General features: G+C 39.4%; 1 protein-coding gene across 4 annotated transcripts in view; it reads left to right on the top strand.

Moving 5' to 3' along the window:
- Window positions 1–25,746, top strand: part of Wdr70 (WD repeat domain 70) — a 269,544-nt gene that overhangs the window by 8,320 nt on the left and 235,478 nt on the right. For 2 of the 4 annotated variants that reach the window (XM_036207244.1, XM_036207243.1), the window contains 3 exons: window positions 2,428–2,511; window positions 16,580–16,700; window positions 20,680–20,878. In XM_036207244.1, the coding sequence (XP_036063137.1) occupies window positions 2,428–2,511; window positions 16,580–16,700; window positions 20,680–20,878 (404 nt within the window). Of the gene's footprint in view, window positions 1–2,427; window positions 2,512–3,111; window positions 3,498–16,579; window positions 16,701–20,679; window positions 20,879–25,746 lie in introns of those variants that run through there. The other 2 variants (XM_036207246.1, XM_036207245.1) reach the window with 2 other exon arrangements.

Here is a 25,746-nt window from a genome sequence, read left to right as displayed (position 1 = left end):
GTGAGATCCAGAGATCCAGGAAAGGCACAAAGCTACACAGAGAAACCCTGTCTCAACCCCCCCCCCCCCAATGATAAAAGAATACTTGTGAATGTATGCATATAATGTGTGTGAGTGTATGTGCATGACTTGCGTCCAGGCATGTGGAGGCCAGAAGTTGCCATCTAATATCTTCATCTGTTGTTTTCTGCTTATATTTTTGTGACAGTATCTTTGACTGGGCCTGGTGTTCACATTTCAGCTGGCCTGGCTAGCCAGGAGCTCCAGGGATCTTCCATTTGGGGTTCTGAACACCGGGCCTCGTGCTTGAGTGTCAAACACTGACTGAGTCATTTCCCCAGATCTTAACATTTTCATGAATAACACTATTTTTTGTAATCTCCTGAAAAATAATGTTCTGTCCCCTCTTAAGTAGGGGGATCAGTTCTACAGCTTCACCTCTCATATTTAGTGTTCTTTGAGAACTTTATACTCTATTTAAGATAATGTACTAATATTACCAGTTGTGTGTGTGTGTGTGTGTGTGTGTGTGTGTATTTAACTGCTCCTGTAACAAATCGCTACACATTTAGCACTTTAAAACAATACAAAGGATTGTGGGTTTAGTCTAATGGAGAGTCCTTGACCAGTAAGCATAGGGCTCTAGGTTCTACCCCGAGACCTAATACATAAAACCCACAGATTTATTTTCTGGTAGCTCTTTAAGTTATCAGTTCATGTGAGCTGTATTGATTTCCCTGTTGTAGATATCAAGACTGAAATCATTTGTAAACATGCATCTACTGTGATCTGGTAGCTTTGTTAAGGAAGGGAGTTGCTTTTATGAACAATACAGTTTTGGTAATAGAACAGACTGTCTTTGCTCTCTGGCTATCTCTTAGCCCATTAGAATATCTTAATTCTCATGTTGCTGCCTGTCTTTAAATAAGCGGTTCCCAACCTGAGGGTTGCAATCCCTTTGTGGGGTGAATGACCCTTTCACAGGGATCGCATATCTGGTATCCTGCATATCAGATATTTACATTATAATTCATAACAGTAGCAAAATTACAGTTATGAAGTGGCAATGAAATAATTTTTATGGGTGAGGAACTGTTTTAAAGGGTCACAGCATTAGGAAGGTTGAGAACCACTGCTTTAAGTCAACTACAGTGCCCTGATTCCTTCTCAGACTTTTCAATCTCTTGAATTCTGACATCCCTGTTATTAAAGGCTTCTTTGAATAGAATGCAGTAACTAGGATAGTCTTTTTATCTTCTTAATTTTTCCATACATTTGTTTGAGAGATGGTCTTATTTATTTCAGGCTCACCTTAAACTTGCTGCATATATAGGGGTGATCTTGAACTTCTGATCCCTTTGCCTCCATATTCTGTGAGATTGCAGGCTTGTGTATGCAGTGCTGTGGCTCAAACCCTGGGCTTTGTGGTACCAGACAAGCACAGTTGTATTACATCCCCAAGTCAGGTAGTTTTTCTTTCAAAGTATGGGTATTTCTCATTATCCTGACAGATTAATGTTGTTTCAAGATGTAGTCGTCTAGCTAAATTAGGTGAGGATGAGAAAGTTGGCTGGTTAATGTTTGGTAGGTTCACAGTATTAATTTTTTTTTTTTTTTTTTTCCGAGACAGGGTTTCTCTGTGTAGCTTTGCACCTTTCCTGGAACTCACCCTGTAGCCCAGGCTGGCCTCGAACTCTCAGAGATCCACCTGGCTCTGCCTCCCAGGTGCTGGGATTAAAGGCGTGCGCCACCACCACCCAGCCACAGTCATAATTTAAGAATTTAAAATTTGTACTTTTTGAGCATTATGTTAGTTCTCAAAAGTTTTGGATTTTGGCCTATTGTGTTGGTGGATATCTGTAATAATCCCAACACTTGGGAGGCTGAGACAGGAGGATTGTGAGTTCAAGGCTAGTCTGTGGTATGAAGCAAGGCTATATCTCTAGAAAAAACAGACAACAAAAAGTTTTGTATTTTATATTTTGAATTAGGGATGCTAAGCTAGTAATATCTATGTATAAATATCCCAAAGTCCAATAAACAAACAAACACTGGCCCCAAGTATTTTTGGGTAATGGTTATTAAACTTGTATTTTTCTTCTTTGCTTACTGTTTCATCATGATCTTGGAAACATGATGTCAAGTAGACAGACTGAGTGGTTATTAATCAGTCAGTAAAACTGGAGTGCCCATATCTGGTTGGTTATGGTGTACACCTTTAATCCCAGCACTTGGGAGGCGGATCTCTGTGAGTGCCAAGACTAGCCTGGTCTACAAGGTGAGTTCCAGGACAGGCTGCAAGCTACACAGAGAAACCCTGTTTCAAAAAACCAAAACAAACAAACAAACAAACAAAACCTGGAGTATCTAAAGCCTCTGGTCAGCTCACTGCAAGACAGTTCACAGGGATGTTTATTCTGCTCCTAGGGAAGAAAGCTCGCACATTTGACTTGGAGGCCATGTTTGAGCAGACTCGAAGGACAGCTGTGGAAAGAAGCCGGAAAACACTGGGTAAGAAGCGCAGATATTTCCCTTCTATTGGCTTAAATATTGTGTAAACACACAATTATGTTGACAGTGATAAGGCAGGACAAAACTTGTTTTTATTTACAAACACCCATCTTTAATCAGAATTGTTAAACGATTGTAATTGTTGGTTCCTTTGGAAGCAGAATTTAAAGCATTTATTTTCCGTTTAAAACATGACAAAACTTGCATTTTACTTGGATACAGAAGGTCTACATACTAGAATCTTGTAAAAGTGTGTTCTATGGGGGCTGGAGAAATGAATCACTGTTTAAGAGCACTGGCTGCTCTTCCAGAGGACCTGGGTTCAATTCCCAGCACCCACATGGCAGCTGTGACTCCTGTCCCAGGGGATCTGATACTCTCTTAGGGTCTCTGTAGATAGTAGGCACGTGTGATTCACAGGCATAGATGCAGGCTAAACATCCATGCACATAGGATTTAAATAACAGCACAAAATGTGTTTATGAACAAACAAAGATTCACTATTGTCACAATTTATAGGAAGCAGAATAGCAGTTTCTTTATTATCTCTCCTCCCGCCTCTGTCTGACTTTCATTTCATTTTTTCTTTCCTGCTTACAGCGGAACCAGTGTTTGGAAGGCTGGGCCAGAGGTGGCTGTCACCATTGCTTGTTGACCCAGACAGTATAGAACATTGTGACATGCACTGAATGTGGCTGCTGCTGTTGGCTTCCTGCTTTAATGAGCTGTAGGAGACACTTACTGAAGCCTTATTTCCAGCCTGGCTTGAGACCAGATGGTTGGCATTTCTAGGTCCCACCTCAGGGTCTTCAGAGGACATTGGTGCTGTGCTTTCTTTGGATCTAACTCAGATCTTTCTTACATTAGAAGAAGGTCTGGAGTCTGGGAACAACTGGATTTAAATCAGCGCTGTGATAGTACTTGTCATGTTAATTTGTTTCGTCTTGTTTATTTTCTTGTTTTTGTTTGTAGTTTTGAGACAGGGTCACACTCTGTAATCCTGGGTGACTTGGAACTCCCTATGTAGACCAATCTGGCCTTGACTTCTGGCAGTGTATCTACCTACCTCAGTCTCCTGAATGCTGAGATTATAGGAATGAGCCACCAATATCTTGATCATATCCCAAATTCAATTTTAATGATGGAGATATGGGGATCTCACTGTGTTACCCTGGGTGGGCTTGAACTCATGAGCCAAGTTATCCTTTGGTCTCAGCCTTCTGAGTAGCAAATATAGGAGTGCACCACTGTGCCCAGTAGCTAGTTTTGGTTTTCAAATGATGGATTTTGGGGCTGGAGAGTAGCTCAGTGATTAAGAGCACTAGTTCTTCCAAAGCACCTGGGTGGAATTCCCAGTACCCACTTTATGGCCCATAACTCTGAACTCCAGTCCCTGGGATATGACGCCCTCTTCTGGCATCTATGGAGATTGCACATATATGGTGCACAGACATATACATGCAAGCAAAATATTCATACATATAAAAATAATAAATAAAATGCTCAAAAATTAAAATGGTGAATTATTTAGCAGTAACATTTAAAATTTGGTTGGTAAACTTGAAACTAATATCTTTGGAAGTAAGCCTTTTATGTGTGATGAAAAGGCAGTTATGTACATATATAGTTTTTTTGGACAGGCTCTCACAATTTAGTCTTGGCTGCCTTGGAACTTGTCATGGAGACCAGACTGGCCTGAAACTTATGGGATGAAAGGCTTGTGCCATCACGCCTGTTTGTTTTTTTTGTTTTTGTTTTTTTGTTTTTTGTTTTTTTGAGACAGGGTTTCTCTGTGTAGCTTTGTGCCTTTCCTGGAACTCTCTTTGGAGACCAGGCTGGCCTCGAACTCACAGAGATCCACCTGCCTCTGCCTCCCGAGTGCTGGGATTAAAGGCGTGTGCCACCACTGCCTGACTTATTTTTTTTTTTTTTTTTAAAGACAAGGTCTTACTATGTAGTCTGAAACTTGGTATGTAGGCTAGGCTAGCTTCTAACTCTGCCTCTACCTCCCAAGTGGTAGAATTAAAGGCATATGATGCCATGCCTGGTGGTGGCGGTGGCAGCAGTTACTGCTGCTGCTGCTACTACTACTACTTTAAAAAAAATTTCATTATGAGAAATTTCAAAACTACAAGTATTACTATTTATATAAGCTACTATAATCATTCATGGCCAGTGTTATTTCTATTTGCTTTTCCTTTCTGAATATTTTGAGGTAAACCTTAGCCCCATGTTATGTTATCAATAAATACCTTAGTATGTATCTACCCCTCTTTCATTGCCTGCCCCCTCCCATACAGCTGATTGAATCCAATTCTTGCATATGGTTAGTCAAGTGCTCTACCAATGACATACCTCCTTGTTCATGTTTTTTGAGACAGTCTTAAGTCTCCTTAGGCTGGCCTTGAGCTCTCAACCATTTTAGTCTCAAATTTGGGATCATGGGGATGTTCCACCATGTCTAATAGTATATATGTATCTGTCTCCATGGAAAGCTAGACATAGTAGCATGCATCTCTTAATCCTATTGCCCCTACAGCGAGATGACATGGAGACAGGAGAATCCTTGGGACCTGTGGGCCAACTAGTCTGATGTACTCAGTGGCAAAAGAAAAGTACTCTACTTGACAAGGTAGAAGGGCAAGGACTGAAACCTGAAGTTGATCTATCTTCATATGCACTGGGGTGGGGTGGGGGGTGGCGGCAGTGGGGAGGTGGGAGGGTGCAGAAAAATAACAACTCTTCTAAAGGATGAACTAAACTTTTTTTTTTTTTTATCTACTTAATACTTGTAATACCAGGATATGTGAGAGTTTCTCACCATAAAACAAATAGGTGATCTGTTGGCACCAGGTGAGTGTGTTCAGTAATTCAGTTCAGTTTTGATGTCATCTACCTAGAGATGCCATAGGATTTCTTTAATTTTGGATGCTAATCATTGATACAGAATGTGACCTTGTCTGATCCCCTGGGAAACAATTAAGCTGACTGTTTTTTAAGAGTCAAGAGTAGTGGTTCTTAGCCTTCCTAACACTGCAACTCCTTAATACAGTTCTTCATGATGTGGTGACCCCCAACCATACAGTAATTATGTTACTACCTCATAAAAGTAATTTTGCTACTGTTGTGAGTCATAGTGTAAATATCTGCTATGCCGGATGTCCGATAATGCGATTCCCAAAGGGGTTCCGACCCACAGGTTGAGAACTGCTGATGTAGAGGGTCCAGATGAACACCCACAGGAAGTGATTCAGTAGGTTAGGCAGGTGCAGGAGGGATGGGGCTTCCATGCTGTCTCTGTTTAAACTCACCCCACATGTTCAGCAAGTCTAGAACTATCAAATCCAGTACTTTTCAGAAGTTTTTTTTTTTTTTTTTTTTTTTTTTTTTTTTTAAACCTTGGAGCTGAGGACCGAACCCCGGGCCTTGCACTTGCTAGGCAAGCACTTTCTACCACTGAGCAAAATCCCCAATGCTCAGAAGTTTTTATAGAATGAATCCCACAGTAGTGGGGCTGGCTAGGGGCCTCCCCTAACTCCAGTGATGTGAATGTTGGTGTGATCAAAAGGGGTCCTAGTAAACAACAGAAGGCAGTTCCTATCACTCAGGAAGTCTTAAGGATTTTAGGAACATTAGGACAAAGTGTGTTTTACATTGAACTCTAGTATGTCTGAAAAGGTCAGTTTTTTTTTTTTTTAATTTTTAAAAATTTTTAATTTTTTTTATTTTTGAGACAGGGTTTCTCTGTATAGCTTTGTTTCCTTTCCTGGAACTCACTCTGTAGCCCAGGCTGGCCTTGAACTCACAGAGATCCTCCTGCCTCTACCTCCCAAGTGCTGATATTAAAGACATGCACCATCACTACCTGGCAAAAAAGTCAGTTTTAATGATGAAATAAAAACAAAACACAAAACAACCTATGCTATCTGGGTGTATTTGGAAATATTTCAAACAAGATTTTTTTTTTCTATTTAAGAAAATTTTTTATTCATTTTACATACCAATCACAGATTCCCCCCTCTTTCCTCCTCCTGCCCCTCCAGCCTCCCTTCTCCCAATCCACCCCCAATTCCCTCCTACAAGAAGTAAGGCCTCCCATGGGGAGTCTGCAGAACCTGGTACATTCAGTAGAGGCAGGTCTAAGCCCCTCCCCCTGCCTCAAGACTGTGCGAAGTGTCCCACCATAGGTAGTGGGCTTCAAAAAGCCAGCTCATGCACCAGGGATGGATCCTGATCCTACTGCCAAGGGGCCTTTTAAGCAGATCAAGCTATACAACTGTCCCACATGCAGAGAGTCTACTAGTCCAGTCCTGTGGAGGCTTCACAGGCGTTGGTCTAAATTTCATGAATTCCTATTAGTTTGGTTTGGTTGTCTTTGTAGGTTTCCCCAGCATGATCTTGATGCATTTACTCATAGAATCCCTCTCTCTTCAACTGGACTCCTGGAGCTTGGCCTGGTATTTGGCTGTGGATCTCTGCATCTGCTCAGTTACTGGAGAAAGGCTCTATGATGACAGAGTATTCACCAATCTGATTACTGGGATAAGCCAGTTCAGGCACTCTCTCCTCTATTTCTAGTAGTCTAAGCTGGGGTCATCCCTGTGGATTCCTGGGAACTTCTCTAGCACCCTGTTTCTCCCTATCCCTATGATGTCTCCCTCTATCTGGTTTCCCTTTCATTGCTCTCCCATTCCATCCCTGTTCCAGCTTGACCATATTGTACCCTTATGTTCTCAATGCCCACCCCTCACACCCAGTTTACTCATGGAAATCTCATCTATTTCCCCTTCCCAAGGTGATCCATGCGTTCCCTCTTAGGGTCCTCTTTGTTAGCTAGCCTCTCTGGAACTGTGGGTTGTAGTCTGGTTATCCTTTGCTTTATTATCCACTTATGAGTAAGTATGTTTGTCCTTCTGAGTCTGGGTTACCTCACTCAGGATATTTTCTAGTTCCATCCACTTGCCTGTAAACCGCATGCTGTCATTGTTTTTCTCTGCTGAGTAGTACTCCATTGTGTATATGTACCACATTTTCTTAATCCATTCTTTGGTTGAGGGCATCTAGGTTTTTTCCAGGTTCTGACTATTACAAATAATGCTGTTATGATCATAGTTGAACAAGTGTCCTTGTGATTGAGCATTCCTTGGGTATATGTCCAAGAGTGGTATAGCTGGGTCATGAGGAAGATTGATTCCCAATTTTCTGAGAAACTGCCATACTGATTTCCAAAGTGGCTGTACAAGTTTGCACTCTCACCAACAGTGGAGGATTGTTCCCCTTGTTCCACATCCTCTCTAACATAACTTGTCTTCAGTGTTTTTGATCTTAGCCATTCTGACAGGTGTAAGATGGTATCTCAGAGTCATTTTGATTTGCATTTCCCTGATTACTAAGGATGTTGAGCAGTTCCTTAAATGTCTTTCGGCCATTTGAGATTCTTCTGTCGAGAATTCTCTGTTTAGCTCTGTAGCCCGTTTTTAAATTGGATTGTTAGGTATTTTGATGTCTAATTTCTTGAGTTCTTTATATATTTTGGAGATCAGCTGTCTGTCAGATGTGGTGAAGATCTTTTCCCATTCTGTAGGCTGATGTTTTGTCTTATTTACTGTGTCCTTTGCATTATAAAAGCTTCTCAGTTTCAGGCGGTCCCATTTATTAATTGTTTCTCTCAATGTCTGTGCTACTGGTGTTACATTTAGGAAGTAATTTCCTGTGCCAATGCATTCAAGATTACTTTCTACTTTCTCTTCTATCAGGTTCAGTGTAACCGGTTTTATATTGAGGTCTTGATCCACTTGGACTTGAGTTTTGTGCGTGGCGATAGGTATGGATCTATTTGTAATCTTCTACATGTTGACATCCAGTTATGTCAGCATCATTTGTTGAAGATGCTTTCTTTTTTCTATTGTATAGTTTTGCCTTCTTTGTCAAAAGTCTTTAATAGGTATCTATACTATCAGTTAGAGGAATCCTGTGTATAAGTGTCTTATACAAAATGCTTTGTTGTTTAATTTAAATTAGTTATGTGGTTCCTGGTGGTTTAGGTTCTTTTTTTTTTTTTTTCAAGAAAGGATTTCTCCATGTAGTTTTGGTGCCTGTCATGGATCTCACTCTGTAGACCAGGCTGGCCTGAACTCACAGAGATCCACCTGGCTCTGCCTTCCGAATGCTGGGATTAAAGGCATGTGCCACTGCTGCCTGGCTCATTGTATGTTCTTAATAGACACTTGAGAAGATTAAATTGAATTTAGAACTAAAGTAATATCTATCTATCAATCAATCAATCAATCAATCAATCAATCATCTATCTGCCTGCCTGCCTGCCTACTTACCTGTCTGTCTGTCTGTCTATCTCTCTATCTATCTATCTATCTCTCTACCTACCTACCTACCTACCTATCTATCTACCTATCTATCTATCTATCTATCTATCTATCTATCTATCTATCTATCTTTTCACGTAGCCCAGGCTGGCCTGGCCATACTGCCTTGTATAGCCCCACTGCCTCTACTTGTCATGTGCTGGCAGTACAGAGGTATGCCACTAACACCTGGTTTTGTGTGGTACTCAGGGTGGAATCTAAGGCTTTGTGAAAGCTGCATCTGTATCACCAGCCCAAATACTGCTCTAATAATCAAATCCTTCTTATTTGGAGATGGTTCTAAATGGCCCAACCTGTTAGGGCTTGGCATTTCAAGTTGGAGAACTTAGGTTTAAAAAGCAGCTCCACATTCTACTTGAGGAAAACTGTCAGGTGGGTATGGTATCCCCCGCAAGTTCTTGGTAGGCTAAAACACTGGACATACCTTGTAAAGGCTTGCTTATGTGCTTTTTTATTTCTGTAAGTGTTTTTTTCTAAAGCATGTATGCATACTACTTAAGGGGTTTTGAAGGATTATAAGGTTTGTACATTAAAAAAAAGTTTGTGGATAAATTCAGTGTGTGGAACTTTCTTGGCCTAGCACCACATTCTTGGCTTGACTTTGACTGTGGCTTCTACTGATCTCAACATGTGAATCTTCATTGAACAATTCGCTGAAAAAGTAAACCAAGGTTCTCCTTAGCTTTAGTGTGCTGTTTGGGATATTTATGTGTATACAGAAGCAATCACATTCTGTGGGAAATGATTCACTGTTAGAGATTATTTTTGTGTTCTCCCAACCTTGGCCATTAAATTATATTAAGATTATAAAATTAAAGCTGATATGCAATTTCACTGACTTTTAGAAGAAGTGTGTGTATGTATGTGTGTGTGTGTGTGTGTGTGTGTGTGTGTGTGTGTGTGTGTGTAGGTGGGGAGGTCAAGATAACATGCAGAAATTGTTTCTCTCCTTCCAGCATGTAGGACATGGGATTGAGCTTGGCTCAGGAGGCCTAGCAGCAGGTGCTTTTACAAACAATTTGCTGGCCCTAACTTTTCTCTAAAAGTGGACAAATTGTAACATGCATTATGATTCTTATGGTTGAGATTGAAGTCTTTGCTTTGTAACTGAAATCATACTTAAGGGAATAACTCAAGTGTGTGGCTGAGGATGGCCTTGAACTCCTGACCTTTCTGCCTTCACTTCCCGTATCCTGTGATTACAGAATTGTGTCACCATCCTTGGCTTTGAATATGATTTCACTGGGTGTTTTAAAGTCTGAAAAGAAAAAATGCTGAAGAAAAATTTAGAAACAAAGTTTTTTTAAACCTCAAATACATATTTTTTTCTAGTTAAATTCTACATCTTCCACTGACCTAGATTATGTCTTACCTTTTCCTGGAATTATTTTCTTTCTTTCTTTTTTTTTTTTCTTAAAGATTTATTTATTTATTATGTATACAGTGTTCTGCCTGCAGGTATGAAGGCAGATCTCCTTGTAGATGGTTGTGAGCCACCATGTGGTTGCTGGGAATTGAACTCAGAACCTCTGGAAGAGCAGCCAGAGCTCTTAACCTCTGAGCCATCTCTCCAGCCCAGAATTATTTTCATACCTGTGTTCCATTAGTACTTTAGAAAATATCTTAAGTTTATAATATTTTCTATGTTTTGAGGTTAAAGCTTTTTTTTTTTTTAGATTTATTTATTTATTATATATACAGTGTTCTGTCTGCATGTATGCCTGCAGATCAGAGGAGGGCACCAGGTCTCATTATAGATGGTTGTGAGCCACCATGTGGTTGCTGGAACTTGAACTCAGGACCTATAGAAGAGCAGCCAGTGCTCTTAACCTCTGAGCTATCTCTCTAGCCCCTGAGGCTAAACCTTTTTATTTTTGTTTGCCTTCATAATTAGAGTACCCAGCTTGGTCCATATTAGCTATAATTGTCAACATTTAATGTTATTAATATAGTTTAAATGACAACATGTAATTTTGTTTTCTTAGTATTTTGTTATTAAATAGATTGAAGTGTGAATCTTCATGACGTGGTAGGCTGGTGAGTTGGTATAAACATAAGTGAAGCATTTTTACATTAGAAAATATTCAGATTCATATTTTTAGTATTTTTGTTGTCTTGACTTTTCTTTTTATTTTGAGACAAGATCTCTAGCTGAGGCTCACCTGGACCTCGGTGTGTATGTAGCTGAAGGCAGCCTCAGATTCATAAGAATCCTGCTCCTGTCTGCCGAGCGAGCACTGGGGTAACCAGCGCGAACCGCAGTGCCCGGCTTACCGTTTACCGTGCGAGTTACTTTCTCTCTTTCTTCTTTCTTTCTTTCTTTCTTTCTTTCTTTCTTTCTTTCTTTCTTTCTTTCTTTCTTTCTTTCTCTCTCTTTCTCTCTTCTTTCTCCCTTCGTTCCTTCCTTCCTTTCTTCCTTCCTTTCTCTCTCTCTTCCTTTCTCTCTCTCTTTCTTTCTTCCTTCCTCCCTCCTTTCCTCCCTCCCTCCTTCCTTCCTTCCTTTCTTTCTTTCTCTCTTTCTTCCTTTCTCTCTCTATTTCTTTCTCTCTCTTTCTTTCTTTCTCTCTAATTATACGTGGTTACTGAGTGTTGACTGAAGTTTTTAGGTGCTAAATTACATTCACTTGAATTTATTATTTAGAATAGTACAGATTAGCCGTAAGTAGTTAGTTAGGCTCCTAATTTAAAGTTGTATTAAATGTGAGAAATAGTTATCCAGAATTGATAACAAGACCTTTGGAAGAAAAAAAATGTGCGGGGAGTAGGTTAGCTTTTGTAAAGGCACTTTACTTGTTTTCACTGCACTTGTTTCCGTATTGGGTCGAAATGCCAGGGCACCTACAGTCTGTGGAATTCTGTTTAGCTTTGGTTTCTCATCAGCCCAGAATGAAAACGCTGAATTTATTTTACTCTACAGTTTCTTCCTTGAACCATCATTTTTTCCTTTGAGCTAATGAAGCTATAGATTAGCCCCAAACACCCCTCAACTGAAATGTTGAAGTTTTGGTAGTAAAAACAACAGTTCACTCTTCCTTTTTGTTGAAATGGGATGTCACTGTGTAATGCTGTCTGGCCTGGAACTCGCGTCGTAGACTAGGCTGGCCTTGGACTCACAGATCCTGCCTTCTGAGAACTGGGATTAAAGGCATGCATGCACCACCATGCCTGGCAAAAATTGAAAAAAATAAAAAAGAATGAGATGTTTCACTAGAAAGAGACTAGTAATTTGGAGTATTTATTACTGTTACAAAATTCTGGTGGTGGGTGGGTCTGCTGTACAAGCAAGTGATGAAGATTCTATTTGATAGGCCTTTGAAGAGAAGCATGCTCACTATTATATAAGGTAGGGGATGCTTGTTAGTTAATCTTACAGCCACTAGAAAGTCTAATCACATCAAGGAAGGATCCAGTTGTGGGCCCAGACCTCTTTTTGTTGCTGAGGCAACTAATGTTTCTGTTAAGTGGGCAAGTTAGTTTGCTTGTGCCTTGGAGTTTTTAGCTGGAAAGTAGGATAATAGTATTCACTTCAGAGATTGTTACAAAGATTAATTTATAGGAAAAATTTAAAAGTACCTTGTATTTGGCAAGCTCCATCTATGTGTTGATTTTTATTTGTTTTAAGGTAAAGCTGATAGCTTTTGGTTCCTTGCAGAGACATCATAGAAGACCCAATTAAAAATGACCCATGTAAGAAAAATTTAGTATCTCTTAGGACAGGAATTCTAGCATGGGGCCTTTGTCTTCTGAGTCCTGGCATGAAGGTCGTTTTTCTGCTTTGCCATCTTTAGAGTGTTGGTTTGTCCTGAGATGATTGTCTTCATGACCCCAAATTGTCACTAGTTTGAATTGTCAAACACAGATGAGCACCCACCTGATCCTCACGGGAGGGGAAGAATGTATACCTAGCATATGTAATGTTGTATAGCAACTCACTTCCAAAAATGGCCATTGAAAGAGCGTATATTTTAACATGGAATGGAGCTCCACCTTCCCTGGTAGGGAGGGAGGGGCCCAGCATGACCAGAAGCACAATGTTGCCTCCTACCTGCAGAAAAAAGAACGACTTCCTTACCAAGGATAAAAGGGAATAGCGATTACATAGGCAGCTACTGATTTCTACCTTTCTATAAACTGTCCTGATTAGGAACAGAATATACCTTAAGACCTGGGAGAGAACCAGAGTTTAGAGATCAAATGTCCTTATCTCCCAGCAGGTGGGAAGATTGACGAAGAGCATGTGAGGATAGGAACAGGATAGGAACGAAGCTGCCCTACTTGGTAAACTGACTCCTAGACTTCTGTTCTTTATTTCGTCCAGCTGCCTGCCTTCAGCATCAGAATATTTGCTCTTGGCCACATTGGTTCAGTGGAGAGCACAAAAAACCCAGCATTTGCCTTGCCTCTTCCTAGAGAGTTCTTATTGTCTGTGTTTAACATGAAAGACTAGTTTCTTTAAATACTTGCTGGATATCTCTTTATTCCTTGTCTTCAATGGCATAGCAACAAATACTCTAAAGAATATAATATTCTCTCTCCTTTTTTTTTTTTTTTTTTTTTTTTTTTTTGAGACAGGGTCTCACTTTGCAGCACAGGCTGGCCTTGAGCTCTTGGCAATCCTCCTGTTTCTGTCTCCCAAGTATTGGGATTATAAGTTTAGGCAACAACCCTCAGCTTTATTGCTTAAAGGGGGAAAAGGTTAGATTATTGGGGTGGTAGCAAATGAAAGCCAAACTATTCATATAACTCCCTTGCTACGTATGTGTCCTTCCCAGTTGCCAAGTGAGATTAGCAGAGGAAAAATTCTTTTGGCTAACTTTTCTATGTCTTAAAATCAACCAGCCAACCCCTAGAGACTTATTAGTTGAACATTTCTCATGATTTTGGTGGCCTGGTAAAAGGTCCAGTGTCGGGAATTCAGAAATGGGTGAGTACTGCTTCCAGCCTAAAACACTGAGAAGGGAGTCACCCAACATTTCACTTCTGAATATGTTTTCCATCTCTTTGTCTGTCTTTTTACATAGTACATTTGTGTTTCACAAAATTTGCTTAGCATATCTATATTCTCCATCACTATTCACAATAGTATATAACATTACCACTATATTGTTTCAACAAAATGAATTAAAAGAATAAAAAGATTTGTTCTAACAGTCTATTGATAATTTTGCCCTCTTGACTATAATATAAATGCTCATCACCATTTTTATTGCCTGTATTTTATACTATATTGAGATGCTTTTTTAATAATTTTGTTCAATTCTTTTCTCACCGTTGGTCATTTAGGTTGATAGTTTCTCTTCCAGTGTATAAAGCTGTGATAAAATACAATATAACATTTATCATCTTAAACCTTTTTTCCTGATTTGATACTGGATCTTGTGTAGTTCAAGGCTGACCTTGAACTTATAGTACTTCTGCCTTGGGAGTATTGGGAATATTGATATACATCACCATGCCTGGCCAGTTCAACCATTTAAAAAAAATTGGGATGTGTGTGTGTGTGTGTGTGTGTGTGTGTGTGTGTGTGTGTGTGTGTTTATGTGTGTGTGCATATATTCACATAGAATTCAAAAGGTGAAATTGGACGTCTTCCTTCATCAATCTATTATTATTATTACTATTATTTGACACAAGGTCTCTTTTTAGCCTTGGCTGTGCTGGTACATGCTATGTAGACCAGGCTGACTTGGAACTCACAGATTCAGCTATCTCTGCCTCCCAAGGGCTAGGTTAAAGGTGTGTGGCACCACACACAGGTCTTCTTAGTGAGCCTCTGTTACCAAATTGGAGTTGGCGGATTCAGGTAGGCAGGGTGGTCAGCAAGCTCTAGGGATCAGCTTGTTTCCACTTCCCCAGCACTGAGACTATAGACACATACACCTGAGCTCAACTTTGAAAACCATAGGTTCTGGGGATTCAAATTCAGAGCCTCCCACTTGCATGGCAGTCATTTTCTGACTGAGGCATCTTTCCAGTGCCTTAACTATTAAAACTTTGTTTTTTATTTTTCAAGACAGGATTTCTCTGCAAAGTCCTGGCTATCCTAAAACTCACTCTGTAGACCAGGCTGGCCTGGAATGCAGAGATCCTCCTGCCTCTTCCTCCCTAGTGCTAGGATCAAAGATGTGTGCCACCACTGACCAGCTCCCATTAAAACCTTTAAAATCACATCTATCTATCTATCTATCTATCTATCTATCTATCTGTCTATCTATCTATCTATATCTAGTGTGTTTAGGGGGGCAGTAGGTACAGGCCATTGCACAAAGGTCAGAGGAAAACTTGGAGGAGTTGGGTCTTGGGTCTTGAACTGAGGTGATCAGGCTTGGTGACAAGCATCTCTACCCACTGAGCATCTGTCCCGATTTCTACGTGTACAATACTGAATAGCGAAGCCACAGTCCATCTCCATAGCTCTATTAATCCTACAAAACTGAAACTTCATATCATTTTAAATAATAATTCATAATTTTTATTCAGCCCCTGGCAACTAAATATTATGTTTTTTGTTTGATTTCTGACTGTGGTAGGTTATTTTGTACATTTTGCCTTGGTGTGTTCAGTATTTATTCTTTTTTGTGACTGGTTTATTTCACTTAGAATAGACTCCTTGACATTCATCCATTGCAGAATATCTTTCCTTTTTGAGACTGAATTATAATGCTCTATTGTGTGGCTGTATACCACATCTTGCCTACCTGTTCATCTGTAGATGAATAATTTGCTCCACTATTTTAGATGTTTGGAATAATGCTGCTATGATTTTGGGTGAAAAACTACCTCTGAAAGCCCCTGTTTTCAAAGTTAAGCAGGATGGCACATGACTGTAATACTAGCACTCAGGAGGCAGAGGCAGGGAGATATGCTGGCAGTTGGAGGCCAGCCTAGTGTGCACAGCAAGCTTGAGTCCAGCCAGGACTGCATAGTTAGATCTTGTCTCAAAAGAACCAAAACCCAAAGAAACAATAACAAAATACTGCTGGGCTCTCTTTTTCAGTTTCTCCTATGCCTAGAAGTAGGATTGCTGTGTCACACTGTAGCTCTGTTTAACTTTTCCCATGGTGGCTTTGTCATAGGCTGTTTAGCTTTTGTTGTTATTGAATAACGTAGTGGCCACTTTTTAAAAGTCTTTTTTTAAAAAAATTGTTTTTAATTGTGTGTGTCTCTGTGTTGGTATGTTCATGTGAGTGCAGATCTTTGTAGGTTAGATACTTTAGATCCCCCTGGAGCTGGAGTTACCGTCCTGTGCCTGATGTGACTGCTATGGAGCCCCTGGCTTGCCTCAAACACACAGATTCTCCTGCCTCTCTCTCCCTAGCTTTAGGGTTAAAGGTGTGTGCTGCCACACCTTCCTTTACTGTTGAGCCATCTCTCCAGCCCTGCTTTGTTGTTGTTGTTGAGACAGTTTCATGAAGCCCAGGTGACCCTGAACTCCATCTCCCATGTGTTGCGATTACAGGCGTGTGCCATCACACCTGGTTCGTGCCGTGCTGGGGATGGGGCCCAGGCCTTTGAGCCTGTCGTGTAGGCACTCTGCCAACCGCATTAACTGATTAATTAATTAACTAATTCATTGCTTTCTTAGCCCCACTAGTCACATTTTCTTTAGTGACCTAATTTTCAGCCTGATATTGATAAATTCCAAAGTCTAACTGTTGGAAATTATTTTTACTTTTAATCTTCAGAAGCAAGAGAAAAAGAGGAAGAAATGAACAGAGAGAAAGAATTAAGAAAACAAATTGAAGATGTTGAACCAAGACCATCCAGCTCAAGTGCAGTCAGAGAGCACTCAAAACCATCTCCCAGGTGCCTGAATTTCTCAGAAGGCTTCTCTTCTCCTAAACTCTCATTTTTCTAGATGTTCATAATCTAATTTAGGCAAAACAGATTTGTTTATTTATTTACCTGTTTACCTATTTATTTATTTATTATTTTTTTGTTTTTCAAGGTAGGGTTTCTCTGTAGCTTTGGAGCCTGTCCTGGAACTCACTTTGTAGTTATTCATTTATTTATACTATTTCTCCACTTTAGACAGTTGTAAAAATGGTAAGAGTCAGCTTTGGAATCTGAGAACTATAAAAAGCAGCAACAACAAAATCTAACTTCGTGTCACAAACAAAAAGAAAAAAAATCATACCCTTTTGAATAACTATTTGCCACTATTTATAGAGTTTTAGGAGAAAAATGATACCAACATACTTCTTCCATGTGTTTTGTTTAAATAGAAGCCTAGTTATTTGCTATTTTAAAGTTTATTTCTGGCTCATCTTTGTGATTACATGATAAAGTCCAATATGAGTTCAAGATTTTATACTAGGGATGTTCCAGCATTTATGATTTGGTGATCATTTCATTTTCTTCACTTTGAGTGTGGGTTCAGTGTTTTTGAGATGAGGCTTCTCTATGTTTCTAGTTTCCAAAGTAGCTGGGATTGACATTATGTGCCACTATGACCTACTCGGCCCTAGTTTTTAGAGCACAGTTTGGGAAGGATATACTTGAGATCAAATAAGGGCTGTGCCTGCTAGGTGAATGCTCCACTTTTGAGCTGTGTTCCTAGCTCTTGGTTTTTGCTCAGACTGGCCAGAACTTCTGACCTTTCTGCCTCTTCTTCTGAGGATTGGTGTCATAGGCATGTGCCGTCATGCCTAGTGTTGCACATAGTGGTAAATTGCTACTTACAATTTGAATTCAGTTCTGATCATTCTTCTGTACTCCTGACTGTTTCATTGTGAAATATACACACGTGTACACACACACACACACACACACACACACACACACACACACACTATCCTATTTTTGTTTATTTACTTATGTATTTATTTTTGAGGCAAAGACTTGCTCTGTAACCATCATTGATCTAGAACTCAACAGTAATCCTTAGGATTGCAGATGTGTACTACCATGCCTGACCATTAATATATTTTATATTGTTTGAGACAGGATCTCTCTAGGCATCCCTGTCTGTCCTGGGACTCACTCTGTAGACCAGGCTGGCATTAAAGTCACAGAGATCTGCTTGCTTTTGCCTCCTGAGTACTGGGATTAAATATGTACATCACCCCACTCACCTTTTATATATTCTTAGATGATGATGATGGTTATTTTTTATTTTGCCTTTGTGGTATATTGGGACTCAGTATCATATATCATGTAAATAGTTTCTAAAAAATCTGGAATGTTACTGAAATTTAGTTTAGAAAAAGATAATTGCCTAATACTTCCACATTTATTGGCTTTAAAGGAATCACAGCACCTGGAAAGAAGAAGCAGGTGGATCTTTGTGAGTTCCAGGTCAACTAGGACTATGGAGTAAGACCATGTCTCAAAACAAAAACAAAAACAAAAACAAAAACAAAAACAAAAACAAAAGTTATGTGAACCTCATGATGGCACATGTAATTTTAGCTTATGAGATCCTTCTCAATAAAAAAAAAAACCAAAAGCAAAATGATAACAACAAGAAGAAGCATTTTATGGACATGAAAGACAGCTATCATTGAGCCAATGGAATATAACTTCAGTTAGGAGAGAAATGTCGTGTACTTATTGTTTGATTTGTAAGATAGAAGCTGTTTGGTCATTTGCCTTTCTTCTAAAAGATTCACAGTAAAAATGCTGAGTATTGCCTAAGAATTTACCTCTGGGGACTGGAGAGATGGCTCAGTGGTTAAGGGCACTGGCTATTCTTCCAGAAATCCTAAGTTCAATTCCCAGCAACCACATGGTGGCTCACAACCATCTATAATGAGATCTGGTGCCCTCTTTTGTCATGTAAGCATACATGCAAATAGAGCACTCATAAACATAAATAAATAAATCTTAAAAAAAGAAAGTTACCTCCTAAATTAAAATTGGATTATAGGCATCATTTAGTCTTCAGTTACAAATGTCTTGTGAACAGTCTGCTGGGAAAACAGGAGAGGACTTGACTCTTCGCTGTTTTCTACCCGGTGTGTACTGTTTTTCAGTCTTCAGTTCCTGCTTTGACACCACACTGAATCAAGGGATACTTTCAACATGGAATGTATTTTGCTTTCTATCAGTGACATTTTTGGACATAATTCCATGGACTTTATTTTTTCAGAATACTGAAACTATGTTAAACTAAAAAAAATTTTTTTTTGGCTTGGGAATATTAGAAGTAAAAAGCCAGAAATGGAATTAAGAGCTAATACATTCCATCCAGATTTTATGGGAGTATTAGGCATAGATAATGAACCATGAAATTAACATGGATCAGCTTAGTTCCCAGTTTAATGCTTACTTTTGAACTAGTTAACATAGTTAACTTACCATAGCTGCTAAGGATCAGCATTTTAGTTTAATGTTCTCAATGGCCTGATAATCTTGCATTAAAAAGTCTGTGACTTCTCATATAGCTGGAAAATTGGACGTTAGGACAGTGTCCATGACTGAGTATAAAGTTATTCAGCTGTTATTTGTTATTTATTGAACATCCTCTGTGGTAAACACTCCTAGGCAGTGGGTTATAGTAGTCAGAACTCTGTTCTCACTACGTTCATATCGGAGCAGGAGCACTAAGGAAGTAGATAACAGTCATGAACAATTAATTAGCTGATCAAACACAATAATTCAGCATTAAATAATAAAGATAAACAAAATAAAGTAGGTTAATGGTGACTGGTAGAAAGGTGTGCTCTGAAGCCTCTGAGGAGGTGACAAGCCATATGACGAGCCACAGGAAGAACGGTTCCACAGAGCAGAGATCCTCATGGTGAACTGTCTTACCCCCTCCAGTTAGTAGAAGGCTACAGTGATGTCACTGCATATTGTATCTTTTTTGGAGAGTTGCTGACTCTTTATGTAAGGATGACCTATGTGTTAGACTGTATTCCTTAGAGTGTTAAACCTAGATAAAAAAAAATTTCCGTTTTTCCCTCAAGTAGCTATGGAGTGACTTCTGTATATCAAACATCATTTAGTTGCCCAATGAAGAGCAATGGACAAAATAGGAATGTCTGCTTTCATGGAGCTTACTAGAGGGAGAAGTCAGTGATACTTTAATCTTTTGAGATATTTGAAAGATTTATACAATTATGGCTGCTCAGCTCTTTGGGGGTGAATGGTTTGCAGACTTCAGAATGCCTGTAGATATTTGATAGAGACCTCAGTGAGAATGAGAGAGCAAGGCTGTATTTAGTGCTTTAAATTAATGTGTAACTCTTGGATTAGCATTGGAAAATATTTTGTGTTTTAAGGTTTGTGCCCTGAAGTTCTATAGTAATGCTAATTTCCTCACATGGAAGGCTTTATTTGCTCTTTTGGTGACAGCGATTGGTTTAAGTGCAGTTAATAGAGGCATTGGTTAGCTCACTGGTTTCACAAGTTAGTTGTTTTGTAGTTTTCTTCTGAATTCTGCTGTTCTCCTGTCTTTTTATGGGTGATAATGACTTCATGAAGCTCTAAAGGATAGTGCTTGATTAAGATAAGTAGATGAAGGGTTTTTTTTTTTTTTTTTGTTTGTTTGTTTTTATACAGAGTCTTACTCTGAAACCCTGAAATTTAGAGATCTAACTCTCTTTGCTTTTTGAGTGCTGGGATTAAAGGTGGGAATAACCATGCCAGGCAAGATAAAGTAATATTTAAATACTACATTTATTCATTTAATGTTCGAACTGCAAATGTGGATGTGTTGAAAAACTTATCCATTATAAGGAGAGGTAGGATTTCCTGAGGACTTAGTGCTGTCTCCAGAGATACCCTGGAGAAGCAAAGGGTCTGCAGCAGAAGCAAAGAGTGTCTGTTTCTGTGTTTTCAGGGACACAAGCAGCAGTGACAGTGAAGACAGTTCTGATTCATCTGATGATGAGTTAATTGGCCCTCCTTTACCCCCTAAAACGGTAGGAGAACCAGTTAATACTGTGGATGAAGATATCCTTGGCCCTTTACCTCCACCTCTCGGGGAAGAAGGAGAAGAAGAAGAAGATGATGAATTAGAGGATGAAGGAGAAGAGGAAGTAAGTATTCAGAGGTTATGTAAGAATTCGGAGGAGTTACATCTTTAAAGTAGTATAGAGAACAGTTTCCTGGTAGATTGCTAATCATGAGTGGAATAGTAACCACATGGGGATTATAAAAACCAGACTTGGACAAGGTCTATGGCTTCGCCTGTAAAGGTGCCTGCCTCCAAGCCTGGTGAGTTAAGTTCCATCCTAGGACCACATGGTGGAAAGGACAGAACGGACTCTGAACGTTGCCCTCTGACTTCCACATGCACAGAGACATATAACACACAAATAAATAGGCATAATAAAATAGTTTTTAAAAGCAGATTTATCTTTAGTTATAAATTTATTTCATTTTGTGGTGATAAAGCTTGAACCCAGGGTCTTTTGTATGCTAGGCAAGCCTTTTACCACAGAGCTAGGGCCCCAGTCCTTCCTTGACTCTATCACTGTTTTCAAGTTCTCTCCTGAAAATATATCATCTTCTTACCTGTGTCATTTACAGCATAAATCTCCTGATATGCTGCAAATATCAAGAACATTTAGTGATGCCAATAAGAGGCAGAAAAGGAGAAAATGTAGGAGATTTTCATAAATAGTTACTACAGGATAAGATGATAGGTCTAAATACAAATGTGTCAGTAGTCACAGTAGATGTAAACAGATTAAACCTGACATATAACCCCCAAATTCTCAGAATTACAGAAGTGAAAAATGTTTTGTGATTCTATTATATTATTGGTAGTATATCTAAAATATAATTACACTGAAAGGCTAAAAGTAAAGAAATACAGAATAAAGCAGAAACATACTAAGCAAGTTAAATGATTAATGTCACAAAATTGACCTCAAATAAAAAGTAGTCATTATAATTAGTGGTAAGAGTGATATCACTTAATGGTAAAAGGAACATTTTGCTCTTTAGGAAAAATTGACAGTCCCTAATACTTTGAGCATCTGAGGTATTTCCATTTTTGTGTCAAGTAAACACAGACTTACAAGAGGAAATTGACAAATGTACAGTCATAATGATAAATTCAGATATTGTTAGGACATTAGTAAAAAGGATAGGTTTGAATAATACAAGTGAACAGATTTGATCTGGTGAACATATGTAGTACCCTCATCTATCACTTTCTTTTTAAGCAGACACAGGCAGTTAAAACCCATAGCAAATATCTAGGCCATAAAGTGCTGTAGAAACACAAACTTCTGTGGATGAAGAGGTGCTAAGTTATGGAGTACTGTGACATGTGAGAGTGGGTTTGGTAGTGGATTGAATGTATCTGGTTGGAATTCTTAATGCTGAAGCCCCACCTCTGGGGTGGCTATATTTGGAGGTGAGGTTATGAGGAAGTAATTCAGGTTAAAATGGATCCAAAAAGCCCATAGAAATAATGTTCTTCTATGAAGAGACATCAAAGCTGGGTGGGATGGTGCAGGCCTGTAATCCTAGTCCTTAAGAAGTTGAGTCGGAAGAATCAAAAGTTCAGGGCCATCCTGGGTTTCACATAAGACCCAGCCAACAGAATAAGAGAACAAAAGGATGTGAGACTCTAGATAATGTGTGCTTACTTTTCTTTACTTTCCTCCCAAGACCAAAAAGAATAGCTATTTGAGGATGTAGCAGGTCAACCAGAACCCAGATTTGCTATCTCCTTAATTATAGCCATCCAGCACCAAGAACTATGAGAAAATACATTTCTGTGTAAGTTTCCCAGTCTGGTATTTTATTATGACTGACCGAGCTGACCATTAGAAGTCTGCAAGGCTGAGAAGAGAAGGACAAAGGATATTATAGACACACATGTGCTATAGCATGAAAGTACATATGTGGTGGTGGTGAAATGTCATGTGATCACCATGTAGGGCTACATTTTTATGCTAGTGAAAGATGAAACTGATGAGGAAAAAATCCAGAAAGCGTGAAGAAATGTTGTCAGTGGGAACAGAATTTGATTGAGCCTTGTATCTGGTTACATGTTTTAGGGGCATGGTCAGGGGTAAGTTTGAGTCTAGCGAGAATGATTGGAAGCAACAAAGGCACTAGATTAAGGGGAAGATCAGCCTGTCCAGCACAGAAACTTCATAAGGAAGAGCAGGCTTTGACCTGGAACTGATGTGTGAGCAAAGCCAAATTGTAGCTGTGCTGAAAAGTCAAAGTGTGGCTAAGTTAAGGGCTTTGGAAGTCCATTTGTAAACTTAAGCTGTTCATAGTTTTTTACAAATGTATAAAATTATGTGGCAGTCAAGGCAAGGCTGTTAGTGATGCATGACAAGTGGACTTTAAAAGTGACCCTTAATGGTAATGCAAAGTGTGTTAGTGTCATTAGAGACGTAAGTGAAACCTTCAGAGAGGAGACAGAATGGGATTGGGGGATTCCTTATATCCGGTTTATTTCCTTCTTTCTCTTTTTGATTCTTAGCACAGAATCTCTGAAAGGTTAGGGCTGTTATGATGGATGACATTTAGCTTGAAGATTTTGAAATAAATGGGAATGTAACCTTGCAGTGGCCTTCTTAGATCCCCAGAAATTATGTTACTTTCAAATGAAGGCTTCCTATTTTCAGATTATATAGTTTCATATTTGATGAGTGGAAACTTCATGGTGTATTTAAGGTTCTAAGTGAGTATGTAACTTTCCTGTATTCACATGTTAATTCCGATATGTGGGATGTTGACAGCTTCTTAGGTCAAATAACAATAAAAATGGAACTATAGGCAAAGGAATTCTTCTGATTATCTCGTAAGCAGAATATTATTGTGGGATATAGATGGATGATTTCATATATGTTACAGATAATTTGCATAGCAGTCATTGACATGTATTACAACATTGAATTTAAATTATTTCTGGCCTTAGAAGTAATGTTATCTTGTCCATTTGTACTTGGAGTCTAGATTATTGTACTTATTGATTCAGAAACTCAGTTTAGTTCTTTCAGGAAACTGTTTTAAGGTAATAATCAGCAAAACTATAAGAAATTGTTTTACCAGGGTGCTGTCTGCATTTTTACAATTTAGGATGTATCAGGTGTTCCATTTGCTTGAGCCTTCTGTAAGTGCCTTTGAGTTCTTTTTTTTGTCTCTCTCATATTTACATTTACAACATCAACCTTTTGTACCTTCTTTCCTTCCCCCAGCCTTTTCTCCTTTACTTGCTCTTTTGCCCTCGGCTTATGAATATGCTAAATCTTTCTGTCAGCCACTTTTGTTTGCAAGCTTCTCTCTAGTCATCCTCCTGTTATCAGTGTTTCTCAAGTGCTAACTCCTCCCATGTCCACTGTCACCATCACCGTTCATCTTGAGGTCTGTGCTGTCAGCCTCTGCTGTTGTCACTGAGACTCCTCTCAGATGTCAGGGACACTCTACGAATGCAAATCCAGTTTGATGTGGTGGTGTACACCTGTGATTTCAGCACTCCGGAAGCTTAGGCAAGAGGATTGCTTTGAGTTTGAAGCCAGCCTGGCCTACAAAGGGCATGCTAGGCCAGCCAAGGCTACATCAACGCAAACCAGTAACAAAACCAAACAGAATTGAAAGGGAAAAAAGTCTAAATTCTGAGATCTTTTCTCAGATCTCATTCTACCACTGCTGTAAAATGGAGCACAGTTGGCGTGTGCCTTGAAGCTCTTCCTTTCTATGGAGCACAGTTGGCCTGTGCCTCAAAACCCTTCCTTTCTGTGGAGCACAGTTGGCCTGTGCCTTGAAACCCTTCCTTTCTTTTCCTTGGTTTGCTGCCTGTCCCTGGACTGCTTTTTCGGAGATATATTTGTCAAACTCCTGCTCAGTCAGGCATTTTCTAGTTATGGGGGACATATAGGGGATAAAACAGACCATCTCCAGTAGTATTTACATTTCTGCAACTACTTCATATTTCTTTGCCTTAATCTAGTCATGGGCATTTTTTTAAGGACCTCTCCTTGACTACTTATCACTTGGACTTGGGTAGTTTCTTGCATCTTTTTGCCTTTCTAACTTCTGTTCACTCCTAGTAGCTACTGAGTGGGTATTGTGCAGTCTAGATTACGGTCCAATTTCTGACTACTCATGAAACAGAAGCTCTATGCTCTATATTCTAAATTCAACACATCTAAAATCAAACTCAGTGTTGTTTCTCTTGTTTAGTCACCTGTTTTAGCTTCTTAGCTGGACTGGTTGCTGTGGGATCATCGATGTCAGTGCCTTCTCAAGGCTGCAGGATTAAATACTCCATAACACAAGTCAAGTCACAAACAGTAGCACTCATTGCCTAGGAGAGGAGAGCAAGGCAGAACAGTGGTGGCACTTTATCTGGGGATGTCTGAAAATAACTTAGGTTTGTTGTTGCTCAGAAATTTTCAGAGCACTGTTTCATTATATAGAAAAGCAGCCAACTTCAAAGAACTTGTACTTTTCATGGGCAGATGAAAAGAGAGACTGGGACAACACTGACTATGAATGTAGAATAACTCTTAGGTACTGCTGAATAGTTTTTTATCTTACCTACTTCCAATGACTTGATACAGTAGTGTAAGAAAGCATAAGCTGGGAAGAATGAAAAGTAAAACCATGGAAGATACAGTTAATACAGAATATGGAGAACCGAGCTCTACCCTTGCTGGGTGAGGCAGCAGGGTAGGGGTGGCATCAAATTTTTGCCACTCTCTAAACTTAAAAAAAAAAAAAAAAAAGGTTTGTTTAGGGCGGAAGAGATGACTTAGCTGTTAGGAACATTTGCTGTTCTCCCAGAGGACCTGGATTTGATTTCCAGCACTCACACTCACATGGTGTCTCATAGCTCCTGTAGCTCCAGTTCCAAGGGGTTTGATGATCTCTCTGCTCTCTTATAGTCCCAGTACTTGGGAGCTGAAGGCAGGAACATCAGGAGTTTTAAGTC

Source organism: Onychomys torridus, chromosome 15, assembly GCF_903995425.1.
Source record: "Onychomys torridus chromosome 15, mOncTor1.1, whole genome shotgun sequence".
NCBI classification, from domain to species: domain Eukaryota; kingdom Metazoa; phylum Chordata; class Mammalia; order Rodentia; family Cricetidae; genus Onychomys; species Onychomys torridus.
The sequence above is the reverse complement of the archived record's forward strand: the minus strand, read 5'-3'. Positions and strand labels throughout refer to the sequence as shown.